The sequence below is a fragment of the Tachysurus fulvidraco genome, chromosome 5, assembly GCF_022655615.1.
Source record: "Tachysurus fulvidraco isolate hzauxx_2018 chromosome 5, HZAU_PFXX_2.0, whole genome shotgun sequence".
In the NCBI taxonomy this organism is placed as follows: Eukaryota; Metazoa; Chordata; class Actinopteri; order Siluriformes; family Bagridae; genus Tachysurus; species Tachysurus fulvidraco.
The window spans coordinates 32035954-32050953 of record NC_062522.1 but is presented as its reverse complement, the minus strand read 5'-3'; the positions used below and the strand labels follow the sequence as shown (position 1 = coordinate 32050953).

At 46.2% G+C, this 15000-nt stretch overlaps 2 protein-coding genes across 10 annotated transcripts in view; one reads left to right on the top strand and one right to left on the bottom strand.

The window, feature by feature from the left end:
• The window catches only part of tanc1a (tetratricopeptide repeat, ankyrin repeat and coiled-coil containing 1a), a 69019-nt gene extending 57914 nt beyond the window's left edge, over window positions 1-11105 (top strand). For 2 of the 7 annotated variants that reach the window (XM_047813626.1, XM_027159828.2), the window contains 13 exons: window positions 290-412; window positions 665-901; window positions 1142-1327; window positions 2151-2232; window positions 2328-2461; window positions 2598-2721; window positions 2813-2988; window positions 3273-3405; window positions 5473-5502; window positions 5634-5725; window positions 5797-5943; window positions 7940-8040; window positions 9138-11105. In XM_047813626.1, coding sequence (XP_047669582.1) covers window positions 290-412; window positions 665-901; window positions 1142-1327; window positions 2151-2232; window positions 2328-2461; window positions 2598-2721; window positions 2813-2988; window positions 3273-3405; window positions 5473-5502; window positions 5634-5725; window positions 5797-5943; window positions 7940-8040; window positions 9138-10167 — 2595 coding nt within the window. In that variant the 3' untranslated portion in view covers window positions 10168-11105. The remainder of the gene's footprint in view (window positions 1-289; window positions 413-664; window positions 902-1141; window positions 1328-2150; window positions 2233-2327; window positions 2462-2597; window positions 2722-2812; window positions 2989-3272; window positions 3406-5472; window positions 5503-5633; window positions 5726-5796; window positions 5944-7939; window positions 8041-9137) is intronic. The other 5 variants (XR_007140570.1, XM_047813627.1, XM_047813630.1 and 2 more) reach the window with 5 other exon arrangements.
• A 115-nt stretch (window positions 11106-11220) lies between these two features.
• wdsub1 (WD repeat, sterile alpha motif and U-box domain containing 1) overlaps window positions 11221-15000 on the bottom strand; it is an 8151-nt gene continuing 4371 nt past the window's right edge. For all 3 annotated transcript variants that reach the window (XM_027159843.2, XM_027159844.2, XM_047813633.1), the window contains 4 exons: window positions 14713-14742; window positions 13773-13952; window positions 12736-12870; window positions 11221-12455 (listed from right to left, as the gene is read on the bottom strand). In XM_027159843.2, coding sequence (XP_027015644.2) covers window positions 12304-12455; window positions 12736-12870; window positions 13773-13952; window positions 14713-14742 — 497 coding nt within the window. In that variant the 3' untranslated portion in view covers window positions 11221-12303. The remainder of the gene's footprint in view (window positions 12456-12735; window positions 12871-13772; window positions 13953-14712; window positions 14743-15000) is intronic.

The following is a 15000-nucleotide window of genomic DNA, read 5'->3' as shown; positions in this document are numbered from 1 at the left end:
CACACACGCACACACAAACCAGCACATTTTAAACAAACAGCTTAATTGACAGTAGAGCTGTAATCGTTTCTTGGACACGTCGAGCTTCTGTCTCGTACAGTAATTGCAATCAAGTTTGAATATTTTGAATCCTTTCGGACTTGAAAACGACTCAGATGAGTGAACATGAACATTAGAGTTAGAGCGAGTGAAAAAAAGAGAAGCAGCTGCATCTTTAACACGGTTCATCATGAGCCGAGCGTACGTATGGGCTTGTGGCGAGTGTGACGTGCTCTCCCCCCCCCGGCAGGGTCTCAGTAAGAGGACGGGCGTCTCCTCCAGCGTTCTCCAGGCCCTGTGGATCAGTAACAGTACAGACAGCCTGTCTGCTGCGCTTTCCTCCCTCAGAAACCTCTACACACCCAACGTCAAGGTGAGTCCACACAACCTCACGTCCTTGTCCAGAGCCTTCGCTCTACTCTAGTGTCAATGTCCGGGTCACACGGAGGGACGCCAGCTTTAATCTCTACTTTCTGTTATCGGGATGTTCTGGAATGTTCCTGTTTTTTTCAGAGATTTTTTACCCTTAATTCTTACCAGGTTTTTATTTCAGCTGCATTATTTCCCAGTCTAACGGAGCTCGGTGTCTGACCCCGTCTCCGCCTGTCTCCGCCTGTCCCCTCAGGTGTCTCGGCTCCTGATCCTGGGTGGAGCGAGTGTGTGTTACCGCACAGAGGTCCTGAACAGCGCCCCTGTGCTGTGTGTCCAGTCTCACCTGGGTCACCTAGAGATGGTGGCTCTCCTGCTGGAGTTCGGGGCGCCGGTGGACGGAGTGTCCGAGGCCGGCATGACGCCGCTGTGTCACGCCGCGGCCGCAGGACACCTCGGCGTCATTAATCTACTCTGCCGAAAGGGGGCAAAGGTCAGTCAGGATGTCTTTTAATTCTACTGCAGATTCGGCTCTGGTTTAGTCAGATACCGCAGGATGACACGGAAATAAAGTGCACGTCCTTTACACATTTTATACCAGAGCAAGAACAAGATCGTTCATTATAATCAACGATCCTTTTGTTCGCACGTTTCTACACACACCGGTTTAGGAAATGAACGCGTGGCAGATCTTTAAACCCCAGTTTAAAGTTTGATTAAATCTGTACACCAGGTGGAGCACGTGGATAAGAGTGGACAGTGTGCAGCCGTTCACGCTGCTCTGAGAGGTCACGCTGACGTCCTGCAGTATCTGCTGGATCAGGACTGGAGCTCAGACCCTGCACAACCTGAGCAGAGCTTCAAGAGCAGAGTAGTGCAGCAAGCCTTCATCGCTGCCTCCAGCATGGGGCATGTACAGGTAACGCACACACACACACACACAGATCTCTCCATCCTGATCAGCAGCTTTGGTGTTTCTGCCTTTCAGTCGTTCGTTCCTCACCTGAAGTTACGTAATGTTTCTGTAAGTGCTTCAGTTAGAAGTGTTTCAGTGATGACATCATGTATTAGAAGAGTCTGGGTGGTGATGTAATGTGTTGGGAAGGATTTCGGTTATGACGTCATAATAACAAGCTTATAATGATTAACAGGGAACTTTCCGTGTTATATATTTTGGTTATGGAATAAATTCTAGTTTAGTTAGGGATGAGTTTTAATGATGACATCAAAGTATCGGGAGGAGATTCTGATTATAACAATGTGTAAGAGAAGGAGAACGAGAGAGACCTGTGCACAAAGCCCCTGAGCTCCACGGAGACATTCCCAGTCCTTCCCGGACCCCTGACTCTGACTCGACTCCACTGAATGTTCAGGTCTCCATGAGCTGTTCCCAATGTAGTGTATTTTATCCAGAGGTTTGGCTTTAGGTCTGTTTTGTGTCTGTTTTGCTCTGGTCCGTCATGTCCCAGTAAACACCAGCGTTTATGTACAGAACCTGCTCCATATGTCCTCAGTTCTTCTCAGTTGGATTATTTATATATCTATATATCTATATATATATATATATATATATATATATATATATATATATATAGAGAGAGAGAGAGAGAGAGAGAGAGAGAGAGTGTTGTTCCTTGCTCAGATGCATCGGGGTCCACAGAAATAAAACCCTTCACCCTACGATGCTGGACGTGACACAGGGCGTATTATATGATACTGACGTTAGTCATGTACATCCTCAGGTGTTGAAGAACTTGCTGGCTCTGAGTAAGACCGAGCTGAGCGTGCAGCTCGACGGCCAGGACACACTGTGGGGTGAGACAGGTGTGTGTTTGTGTGAATATCCTGAAACATCACTGGGGTTAGAATGATCAGCGTGTGTATAAGAGCTTCACTTGTTTCCGTGATGGTGTTTTCAGCTCTGAGTGCTGCTGCCGGCCGGGGAAAGCTGGACGAGTGTGTGTTCGTTCTGGAGCGGGGGGCCACCATAACGCAGCCGAACCGCAGGGGCGTGACTCCCATTTACGCTGCTGTGAAACACGGACACACACAGGTGGGGTCCATGAGTCTAATCGGTCATTAAGGATAGTTTGGAGATCAAGCCTAACACAGAAGCGCTCTCACACACCAGAGCTGAGATCCGAGCCTCCCGTATGTTACACTTCATGCTTCCTGTTGTCTCTCGTAAGGTGGTGGAGATCCTGCTGCAGCACGGCGCCACGTTGGACGTTTCTGACAAACATGGCCGCTCTCTGCTGATGGTTGCGGCCAGCGAGGGTCACGTGACCACCGTGGACTTCCTTCTCTCGCAGGGTGAGTCCGGTGAGCGCAGATAAAGGGAGGTGGACCGAGAGGTGGTGTGTGTATAGTTTTTCATACATGTGTGTGTGTGTGTGTGTTACAGGAGCATGTATGACTGCAGTGGATAAAGAGGGTCTGACACCATTGAGCTGGGCGTGTCTAAAGGGCCAGAAACGTGTGGTGGAGCTGCTGGTGGAGAAAGGAGCGCAGATCGATCACACGGATAAGAACGGACGCACTCCTCTGGACCTCGCTGCTTTTTATGGAGACGCTGACATAGTGCGTAGAGATGATTCAAAATAAATAAATAACACCTACTAATACACACACACACACACACACACACACACACACACACACACACACACACACACACACCTTGTTTCAAACCTTTTTCAACTTTGACCCACATTACAGCAGCAACACGGAACCGAATTATTTTTTGTGCTCTGCTGGAATCCAGATGTATCTTGTCCTGGTTCTTCTTCACACCTGAGCGATACTGTAAAGTGTGTGTGTGAGTGTGTGTGTGTGAGTGTATAACGGTTTCCCTGCTTCTCTAGGTGCACTACCTGGTGGAGCGCGGCTCCGTGATCGAGCACATGGACTACAGCGGCATGCGGCCTCTGGACCGTGCTATCGGCAGCCGCAACACTTCGGTCGTCATCACTCTGCTTAAAAAAGGGGCCAAGCTCGGTGAGTAGCGCTGCGGAATATCTCAACACACGAGCATTCACACACACACACACACACACACACACACACACACACACACACACACACACACACACACACACCTTTCCCCTGAGTTTTACCCCTTGCACTGAATTTAGATCAGCTGAATCCAGAACGTAGCCGGATCGCTCTTCTTCCCCCTCACGCACGACGCTCTTTTCCGCACGGCGCTCTGTTCCTCCGCCGAGTCCTAAATGTAACGGAAACGAGGCCATAGTTCTGCGCTGGAGTTTGCGTGTGCGCTCTGAGCCACTGGCCCACTCTGTAAGTGGGGCACCAGTAATGTATGAACTGTCAGTTCCACCACTTTTTTTTTAACACGACGTATGCAGCGTTTTTTTTTGTCCTTATTAAGTCTTTTAACCTTATTTATTTCCCCCCCCCCAACTCCCTCCTCCCTCCTCCCATACGTACAGTTTAAAAAGTCGACATGGTGGCTTGTGAGGTATATAAAGCGTGCGCTGATCTGTTTGTGTAAAGCTTTTGCGTAAACATAGCGGCGGTGCTAGCGGGCGCGACTCCGCTCTGCATCTGAGGGATACGGGTTTGGTGTCGAAGTGACCCGAATCGCTTTTTACCCGAACCCGAAACAATCAGACCCGAGTCCGACCCGACCCGTTGGCATTTTTATTTTAACCCGACTGGACCCGAATGTTGCGTAACTCTACACTAAAGTAACGGCTACAGAGTGGATTCAAAATTGATTGACAGGTCTGTTTCAACGAGAATTAGCTTAGCGCCAGCCACACGTCGCTAGCCACATGTCACAAGCGGTCTTGGCAAACAGAGGAGAGGTTGGAAAAGGACTCGAGTCGATACAAACACATGAGATACAGTAGTTTGGGTCTTCTCGGGTCTGTTCGGTAAAAACACATTCATTTTAAATGACCCGAGACACGATGCAGCTATTATTATACCCGACCCGTGTCCCAGGCACACGTGAAACTTTTAGACCTGAACCCGCTTGCGTCTCGTGTCGGACCTCGGGTGTTCGGATCTAAGCGGACCGGTGAAGACCTTCTAGTCGGATGTAAATATCGTTGTGACCGAGCCACAAAATAAAAAGAAAAACAACAGAATGTGTATAAGGTCGTCTGAGTCATTCAGTAAAAGCTCTTTACGAAACTCTTTGGATGGAAGTGAGACAGAAATGATTCAGGTGTCTGCTGTGTGCTGAGCTTCACTTGTTCCTCTGCATCTGCGTCAGACTGATCTGTACCCGGGTTTGTGCCACGTATTCACCCTGATTCAACTTCCCATCGACTCTCCGTTCGAGACCAGATGGATAGAAAAACGTGGTGCGTCCTGCTCTAGTTAGCTTAGCACCCAAACATATTTCCCTAAGGCTTTCTCTCTCTCTCTCTCTCTCTCTCTCTCTCTCTCTCTCTCTTTTTTTTAAAAGTTTGCTGAAATCAAACCTACCACTCAGTGACCACCGAACCGCTTCGAGCCCTTAAAAGCGACCGCTTCTGAATTAGCATTAGCCAACTGCTCCACGTAGCTGTAATCAGATAGCAGGATAAGTACAGGCTCCATTTTCTACAGACTCTTTTCTTCCGCTGAATAAATATCACTGAAAAGTCAACGAAATAAAAAAAAAAAGTGGTTTTCATTTTTAGACCAGATGTTTTAATCTAGCGCTAAATTTACTGTGCGGCGGTTAGTAGTGTTTTCTGTAAACGTGTAATCAGCATTAAAGGTGCGGTCAGTGATTTTTTTTTTCTTCTGTGATTAAGGAATCGAGGACAAACTAAGAGATGTGGGCCACAGATTTGCAGGACAAAAGGGTCTGTTCGTCTATAAAACACGACCTCTAGCGTTCCACCACGGCGGAATGTTTATACTTGAATCATATTTTAAGGATGTGGCTTTAGAGGCATCGCAGAAAGAGCTAACGTATGCTAAAATCGTTAACCGCACCTTTAAAAACATTTGTTTCTGTGTGTGTGTGTGTGTGTGTGTGTGTGTGGTTCTTCACTCCTCACTTCTCTCTCTCTCTTTTTGGCCTTCACTGACATGCTGCTAAAGGGTACCGCACGTCTCCTTATGATCGATCAGGTACAAGCTTTAGGTAACTCTCTCGGGCCAGTCTCGTTCACAGTAAGGAAAAAGAGGGAGGCTGTGAGGCACGAGGGCTAACGTCATGTTCAATCTCTTTTTTTTTTTTTTACCCCTTGCTGCCCCTGAAGGAAACGCTGCCTGGGCCATGGCTACCTCTAAACCGGACATCCTCATCATCCTGCTGCAGAAGCTGATGGAGGAGGGCAACCTGCTGTATAAGGTGTGTGATGAGTGGCTGATGTTTAGCGAGGCGGTTCGTTGCCCGTCACTAACATGCTTGTTGTTTCTCAGAAAGGGAAGATGAAAGAAGCAGCTCAGAGGTACCAGTACGCACTGAGGAAGTTCCCAAGGGACGGGTTTGGGGACGATCTGAAGGCCTTCCGAGAACTCAGGGTCTCGCTCTACCTCAACCTGTCTCGCTGCCGCCGCAAAACCAACGTGGGTCGCCATGTGCACACACACACACACACACACATACGCACACACACACACACACACACATTCGCACACATACACACACAAACATACACACACAAACATACGCGCACACACACACACATACACACACACATACATTCGCACACATACACACACACATACATTCGCACACATACACACACATACATATGCACATATACACACACACAAACATACATTCGCACACATACACACATACACACAAACATACATTCGTGCACACACATACACACACAAACATACATACGCACACATACACACAAACATACATTCGCACACATACACACAAACATACATTCGCACACACACACACACACACACACACACATACGCACATATACACACACAAACATACGCACAATACACACACATACACATACACACAAACATACATTCGCACACACAAACATACGCACACATACACACACAAACATACGCACACATACACACGCACACATACATTCACACACATACACACACAAACATACACACATACACATACACACACAAACATACATTCGCACACATACATTCGTACACATGCACACATACACACACAAACATTCGCACACATACACACACACATACATACGCACACACAAACACACACAAACATACATTCGCACTCATACACACACACACAAACATACACACACACGTACACACACAAACATACATTCGCACTCATACACACACACACAAACATACATACACACACATACACACAAACATACATTCGCATACACACACAAACATACATTCGCATACATACACACAAACATACATTCGCATACATACACACAAACATACGCACACATACACACACAAACATACATTCACACACATACGCACACATACACACAAACATACATTCGCACACATACACACACACATACACACACAAACATACATTCGCACACATACACACACACACATACATTCGCACACATACACACACACATACATTCGCATACACAAACATACACACACATACATACACACACAAACATACATACGCACACATACACACGCACACATACATACACACACAAACATACATACGCACACATACACACGCACACACAAACATTTGCACACATACACACACAAACATACATACACACACATATGGACAAATACACACACAAACATACATATGCACACATACACACACCTACGCACACATACACACATGCGCACGCATACGCGTACACACACACACAAATATGTATACACACATACACACACACATATGCACACATACATACATAAAGATATACTTTTATTCTTCCCACAATGGGGAAATTTGGGGAAAATACACACACACACACACACACATACACATACATACACACACACGTACACACACCTTTTTTTGTTTTTCCACTTGTGTTTATTTGGATATTATATTGTTGTCTCGTGTTGTAACCCATAGCTTTGTACTGTAACCTCCATGCAGAGACAACCTGCACCACATGTACTGAGACCACGTGATGTGATTGACTTAATAAGCAGAAACAGTAGAAGTTGCCGTTCTCTGAGCAATATTGGTTAAACACACCAGGCTTCATACTACTGACCCTGTAATCTCCCTAACCCTGTGTGTGCGTGTGTGTGTGTGTGTGTGTGTGTGCGTGTGTGTGTGTGTGTGCGTGTGTGTGTACACTAAAAATTCCATGTAGCCAGTGACATCAACTGGCTTGTATGTTTTTTTTTTTGTTTTTTTTTTAACGGGCTTCTCTTTCTCCTGTCCCTCTCTTTCTCCTGTCCCTCTCTTTCCTTCTCTCCTCATCCTCCTGTCCCTCTCTTTCTCCTGTCCCTCTCTTTCCTTCTCTCCTCATCCTCCTGTCCCTCTCTTTCTCCTGTCCCTCTCTTTCCTTCTCTCGTCATCCTCCTGTCCCTCTCTTTCTCCTGTCCCTCTCTTTCCTTCTCTCCTCCTCCTTCTGTCTCTCTGCAGGACTTTGGCATGGCAGAAGAATTTGCCACTAAGGCTCTGGAACTGAAGCCCAAGTCCTATGAAGCCTTTTATGCTCGTGCTCGAGCTAAGAGGAGCAGTAGGTGAGAAGCTTTATCATGCATCACATCCCCAGCGCTCTGCTCAAACCCCACAGTCTTCTGGTGTGTTCAGTGTGAAGCTCGAGACACAAGGGAACGTTATCAAGGTCATTTACAGGATCTGTAGACACACAAACTCACTACACGACATGTAGATCACTAAGGAGCATCACGTTTCCTCGTGTAAGGAGAGCAGTACAGTGATGATGTAAAGAATGTTTGTTCCTCTGTTTAGGACAAATTAACAAATTAAACCAAATACTAAAGGACGATTTCTATTTCTGCATATTGCATTATTTACCAGCTGGATGTCCCGTGTCCTGGTCTCATTCCTCATACAAAGTACATACAAGCAGCTGTGACAAGATACTGACCGCTTTTCATTTCCAACCTGTCTCTCCCTCTGTCTGTCTCTCTCTCCCTCTGTCTCTCTCTCCCTCTGTCTGTCTCTCTCTCTCCCTCTGTCTGTCTCTCTGTGTCTCTCCCTCTGTCTCTCCCTCTGTCTGTCTCTCTGTGTCTCTCCCTCTGTCTGTCTCTCTCTCCCTCTGTCTGTCTCTCTCTCTCCCTCTGTCTGTCTCTCTCTCTCCCTCTGTCTGTCTCTCTGTCTGTCTCTCCCTCTGTCTCTCCCTCTGTCTGTCTGTCTCTCCCTCTGTCTCTCCCTCTGTCTGTCTGTCTCTCCCTCTGTCTCTCCCTCTGTCTGTCTGTCTCTCCCTCTGTCTGTCTCTCCCTCTGTCTGTCTCTGTCTCCCTGTCTGTCTCTCCCTCTGTCTCTCCCTCTGTCTGTCTCTGTCTCTCTCCCTCTGTCTGTCTCGGTTTGTGTCTCTGTCTCTCTCTCCCTCTGTCTGTCTCCCTCTGTCTGTCTGTCTCTTCCTCTGTCTCTCCCTCTGTCTGTCTCTCTCTCCCTCTGTCTGTCTCTCCCTCTGTCTGTCTCTCCCTCTGTCTGTCTCTCCCTCTGTCTGTCTCTCTCTCCCTCCCCCTCTCCCTCTCCCTCTGTCTGCCTCTCTCTCCCTCTGTCTCTCTCTCCCTCTCGGTCTCCCCATCTCTCTCCCTCTGTCTCTGTCTCACCCCACCCTGGTCTCTCTCTCTCTCTCTCTCTCTCAGGCAGTTTGCAGCAGCCCTGTCTGATCTCTATGAGGCGGCACGTCTGTGTCCCAGTAACAGAGAGATCAGACGCCTTCTTGCCCGGGTGGAAGAAGAGTGCCATCAGCGCCCGGGTGGGAAACACACGTCATCACACACTCATCCTTCACAGCATGAGGAGGAGGATGACGATGACGATGATGACGATGACGAGGATAACGACGACGAGGAAGAGGAAGCTATGTCAGTTCGAACACCTCACAAAGGCTCTGAGAACCTTGGGATAAAGCTGGTGCAGATGGAGGAAGGGGAAGAGGAGAGGACAAGTAAAGAGGAGAAGAGGAAGGAGAACTGGCAGCAGAGCCGAACTCTGCCCGACTCTCTGGGCCTGGTTCTGTCAGGCACTCAGTCTTTCTCTCCTTCAGTTCACAGACGCCTCCCATCCAGACAGGCTCAGAGTGTAAAGGGCCGCGAGAACCACAGTCACCACAGGGGCTGCCCACACACCAGGGAGCCTCTCAGAGACACCCAAGGCAGCACGGGTCACCTGGACACCATGCCCCTGACACCAGAGGGTGCTACGGAGTGCAGGTCCGAGTTCGGCCGCAGCAGCAGCATGCGAGTGTCCAGTTCCTCTAGCAGCCTGGCATTCGGCGGGACGCACTCGGACCGCAGCCGCAGCTCTGCCACCAACGAAAACGCCGCTGCCGTCTCCGACATGCCCCTGAGGCAACACGACCACAAACCACGGCCTTTTATGGGCATCATAGACAAGACGGCACGCTTCCACCAGCAACCACCGCAACCCACACCACTTCACAGTCATAGCTGGCAGGGTCATGGCACAGAAGAACTGGTGCAAGGACTGACCTGTGACCTCGCGTACCCTAAAACAGGAAGTGCTACCTATCAGGAAGCCTTCCATAATGGCACCCACGCAGCCGAGCTGCACTCAGCGAAGCAGCACAAGCAGGCAAACCTGGCACGTGACAACCCCATCCTCATCAGCTCCATAAAGCCCAAACGCTCTTTCATCGAATCCAACGTGTAGCTGCAGTTACCGTGGAGACCGCCAAGCAAAGCACAAACTCTATGACAACCCTGTACACCAGTTAGTAACTAATAAACCAGGCTTCGCTTTTAGCCTCCACGACTTACCTACAGTACCAGGCAGCATTTTACCTCCACGGCGTAGAAATACGGCTTTATTCAGGACTAACTACGGATAGAAAGTTAACCAGACGAACGTTGTGTACTGTAATAATGATGTTTAAGCAGGATTTACTGTAGAACTCTTCGTCTGTGAGGGCAGTTAACACTTTAATGCCCCGATCAGGAACTGCTGAAAGACCATCACGCTAAACACAGTAAGTCAGAGGGAAGTTTTAGCATCTGTGATAACGCTAATGAGTCTGTTATTGCAGTACTGATGCCTAGTGCACTGTTATTCCTGACTGGGGTGTGCGTGTGTGTGTGTGTGTGTGTGTGTGTGTGTGTTCTGTACAGTGCATTCCCTTATAATCCTCTCTACTTGCTAATATATCAATTAATTTATTTATGGCTTCTACAGCTTAGTTTATTGTTTAAAACATTTTATATTGTTATTTTTGCACAGCTATACATACATATATTATTATATTTCAGAATATTTCGGTTCACCTACAGCTGAGTGCAAAAGTTTGCACGCCCTGACGAAGACGTTAACTAATGCGTCTTTACATACGAAGCATCGGACATCTCCTCTCGCACCTTGTATCGAACAGGAACCGATGTCGGTCGAAACGATCCTGCATCCTATGAGGAGATGCAAACTTTTCCATTCAGCTGTCCATGAGCAGTGGTTTGTAAAGAAAGCGAACCGTTTCAGGTTTTAGCAAGACAGATTATTTTATATGTATATTATTGACCTTCAGTTCCATACACAACACTGTTACTGATTGTATTTCAACTTTGCTGCATAACGTGACAATAAAGGCCCAACTGTAAGCACTGGTTCATCTCTGTGAGCTTCTATTACAAGCACCTGCAGTATAAAGGATGAAAATATCGATCGTAATTTTTAAAAATGTCCTGAGACCCGAAAAAAAAACAAAAAACATGTAAATGAGTTTGATTCTTTTACTACTGCAATGTCTTCACCCATCACGAACGCAGGTCAGTGACATCAACATGCAACCGTAATGTTGTAGCTGTTCATCGGTAGGGTTTGTATAGCAATATCTGGGGTTATAAAAGGCTGTAATGTCCTGCCATAAAAGCTACATTAGAGTGTAAAATCACATAGATAAACGTTTTTACAGATTACATTACAGATAAACGTTGTTGTATGGTGTGATACATGTGCATGGGTACAGTAAAGGAAAAGGTATTTGTGCAAAGGTAAGATTTGATTCAGCGATTCATTCGTTTGATTCAGCGATTCATTCATTTGATTCAGCGATTCATTCAGCAATTCATTCATTTGATTCAGCGATTCATTCATTTGATTTAGTGATTCATTCGTTTGATTCAGCGATTCATTCGTTTGATTCAGCGATTCATTCGTTTGATTCAGCGATTCATTCATTTGATTCAGCGATTCATTCATTTGATTCAGTGATTAAAAAACAACTAACAAACACTAGGGGTGAGAGGAAAATTTCCAAAGCATCAACGCCCAAAATGCATCAGAATATTGAGCACATTTATATAACATATAAACTATATTTACCCCAATAACGTCACTTCATAGCACTGACTAACTGACACTGACTTCATCATATTTCCTAGAAATAAATCAGTGATGTATCCAGTCCACTAACAAAGCTGTTTCCCAGGAGCTCTCTGTTTAAACAGACCTGAGGTCATATTAAATTAAACACCGTTCAGCTTTATACTTTGTCACGTTTCTTTAGACAGTCTTCACTGATTTCTTTACTTTTTCTTAACGATGTATGACAATATGTTTAAAATCAAACGGTTGATTACTGATAAAGAAATGTAGAAGGTTAATACAGACTCCAGCCTGAAACCATTAACGTTACCAGTGTGGAGTTTCACAGATCACGCAGATGTCTAGACAAAGACGGAAGGACGAGCTAAACTTGAGACGGCGCAGTCGAGGAAGATTTCCGAGCTCCCAGCAAACCTGATTCAGCGCCGTTATAGCATTAATTATAGGACGTCCTGCTCGGACCGACCGGGCTGATCACTGGCTGCTGCTCCAGCGGCAGATGGCCATTTTGAGTGTGCGGTTGGGGGTGAGCAGTGTGGTCTGTAGGGGCAGGTTGGTCATGGGGCTGGAGCGGTTCTTAGTTTTGATCCAGCTCTCAATGGCCTCTCGCTCGTACGAGTAGCCATCTGCAACACACACACACACACACACACACACACAACTGTGACCTTTCTTTAATGTTCCAATGCCATCCATTATATCATAATACACTTATAAATAAAATAAGCACATTTTTAGTAGTGGTGTGTGTGTGTGCGTGTGTGTGTGCGTGCGTGTGTGTGCGCGCAGAACAATCACACACATGACCTTCACAATTGTGTCCAGCTACAATTTTCTTTACAAAAATAAATGAAAAACTAATAATTGTAAATAGTGTACATATTAAAACCTGGCCTAGGCTCGGACCTGCAGCGATCACCGGGTCCTTCATGACCTCATGCGTGATGGGGCAGAGGAACTCGTCAGGAATGCCGTCAGATACCGGCGCCATCTTCAGCTCCTCGATCTTCCTCAGAATTTTACTGCGCAACCCCAGAGACTCTGATCAGAGTAAAAACACATGCACTCAGGATATTCTTATAGCATATACATAACATGTAGTGTGTGAGTGTGCATGTGTGAGTGTGTATTCATTGTTCATTTTTGATTCAGTGATTCAATAATTTGATTCATTCATTTGATTCAGTGATTCATTCATTTGATTCATTGATTTGATTCAGTGATTCATTCATTTGATTCGGTGATTCATTCATTTGATTCAGCGATTCATTCATTAGATAGGAGACAGTATGTGTGCGATTCATTCTAACAAACTAACAAACACTATTGGTGAGAGGAAAATTTCCAAAGCAGACACCCAAAATGCATCGCGGTCATATTAAATTAAACACCACATTTAATTAAACACCGTTCAGCTTTCATGCGTTTGTGTGTCCGTATGTGTGCGTGTGTATGTATGTGTGTATGTATGTGTGCATGCATGTGTGTCTGTGTGTGTGTGTCTGTGTATGTATGTATGCGTATGTATGTGTGTGTGTATATGCGTGCGTGTGTGTGTGTGTTTGTTACATATCCTGTCTTGAGACAGAGAGAGGGGGGAGAGGGAGAGAGGGAGAGAGAGGGAGAGAGAGAGAGAGAGAGAGAGAGAGAGAGAGAGAGAGAGAGAGAGAGAGAGAGAGAGAGAGACAGAGAGAGGGAGGGAGAGAGACAGAGAGAGAGGGAGAGAGAGACAGAGAGAGAGGGAGAGAGAGAGACACAGAATGAGAGAGAGACAGACAGAGGGGGGAGGGAGACAGAGAGAGAGACAGAGTTACTAAGGAGAAGTTACTATGCTCCAAAGTTAAAACAACTCCCTCCTCAAGTCAGTGTAATCTTCAATCTAAATCTAAATGACTTTTTCCGTACGCATGTCTCTGGCCATAAGGAGTGTGTGTGTGTGTCACCTATACGAAGCTCGGAGCTGAGGCTCTCCTTGCTGAGCGACAGCAGTTCTGCTCCATCGATGTTATTGGCTTTAAACGTGTCGATGAGGCTCTCCATCCCCTCCCGCTGTAACCATGACGACACATCGTCCTCCGACCAATCGCTCACCGTCAGCCTGGAATGACCCGGCCACTTCCTGCCTGCCAGACACAGCAACAGGAAGTGATGGATTTGAGCCCAGCAGGGAGCGCAACGTATCTGATTTAGTGCCTCAGAGACGAGGGAAGAGGAATCAGTTATGACCGTGTGGGACAAACAACCTGCTGTCAGGACATTTAATACACATCCTGTGTCTCTGTGTCTCTGTGTCTCTAATGATGCTTTAGGAAAATCTCCACCACTCTGTAACATGTGTCGGTGTAGCTGTCCTTTTTCTTTGGGTCTCTTATTATGTATTGTTTTTATTATTTAATTATGTCTTTCTATTTATTTATTTGCAAGTTGTTTACCTTTTTTTTTACTTTATTTATTTGTACATTTTTAGACCTAATATATATTTAAAACGATTTATTTTATTCTTTTTTTGTATTGATTAAACCCTGACACTAATAAAAATGCTGAAGTTATATAATGCAATAAAACATAAATAATTGTCCCTTAATGAAGCTCAATGCTGAGATGATGGTTCTCATTTGACCTGTAAGTGTGCAGTCTGGTCAGAGATGAGGAGGAGGAGGAAGAGGAGGGGGGAGGGGGAGGTTTCTCTGTCACACAGTTTGCGTTACTCTTGTGGTTCTGGAGATAATTAACCAAACACAAGGCCCTGACCTTCAAGTGAGCAGAACTCACAGTGTGTGTGTGTGTGTGTGTGTGTGTGTGTGTGTGTGTGTGTGTGTGTGTGTGTGTGTGTGTGTGTGTGTGTGTGTGGGTTAATAAACACGACCAGGATCCGTCTCTTACCTGCTTGGTGGGAGCTGCAGGGGACTTCAGCTGAAGCACCAAAAGGCAGAAGAGAAAGAAAAGAGAAACAAAACTAATCTTATGTGAGAAAAAACACCAGAGACGAACGTACATATAATGATAAACACAAAGACACACAGGCTCACACAAACACACACAGGCTCACACAAACACACACAGGCTCACACACAGGCTCACACACACACACACAGGCTCTCACACACACACACACAGGCTCTCTCACACACACACAGGCTCTCTCACACACACACAGGCTCACACAAACAC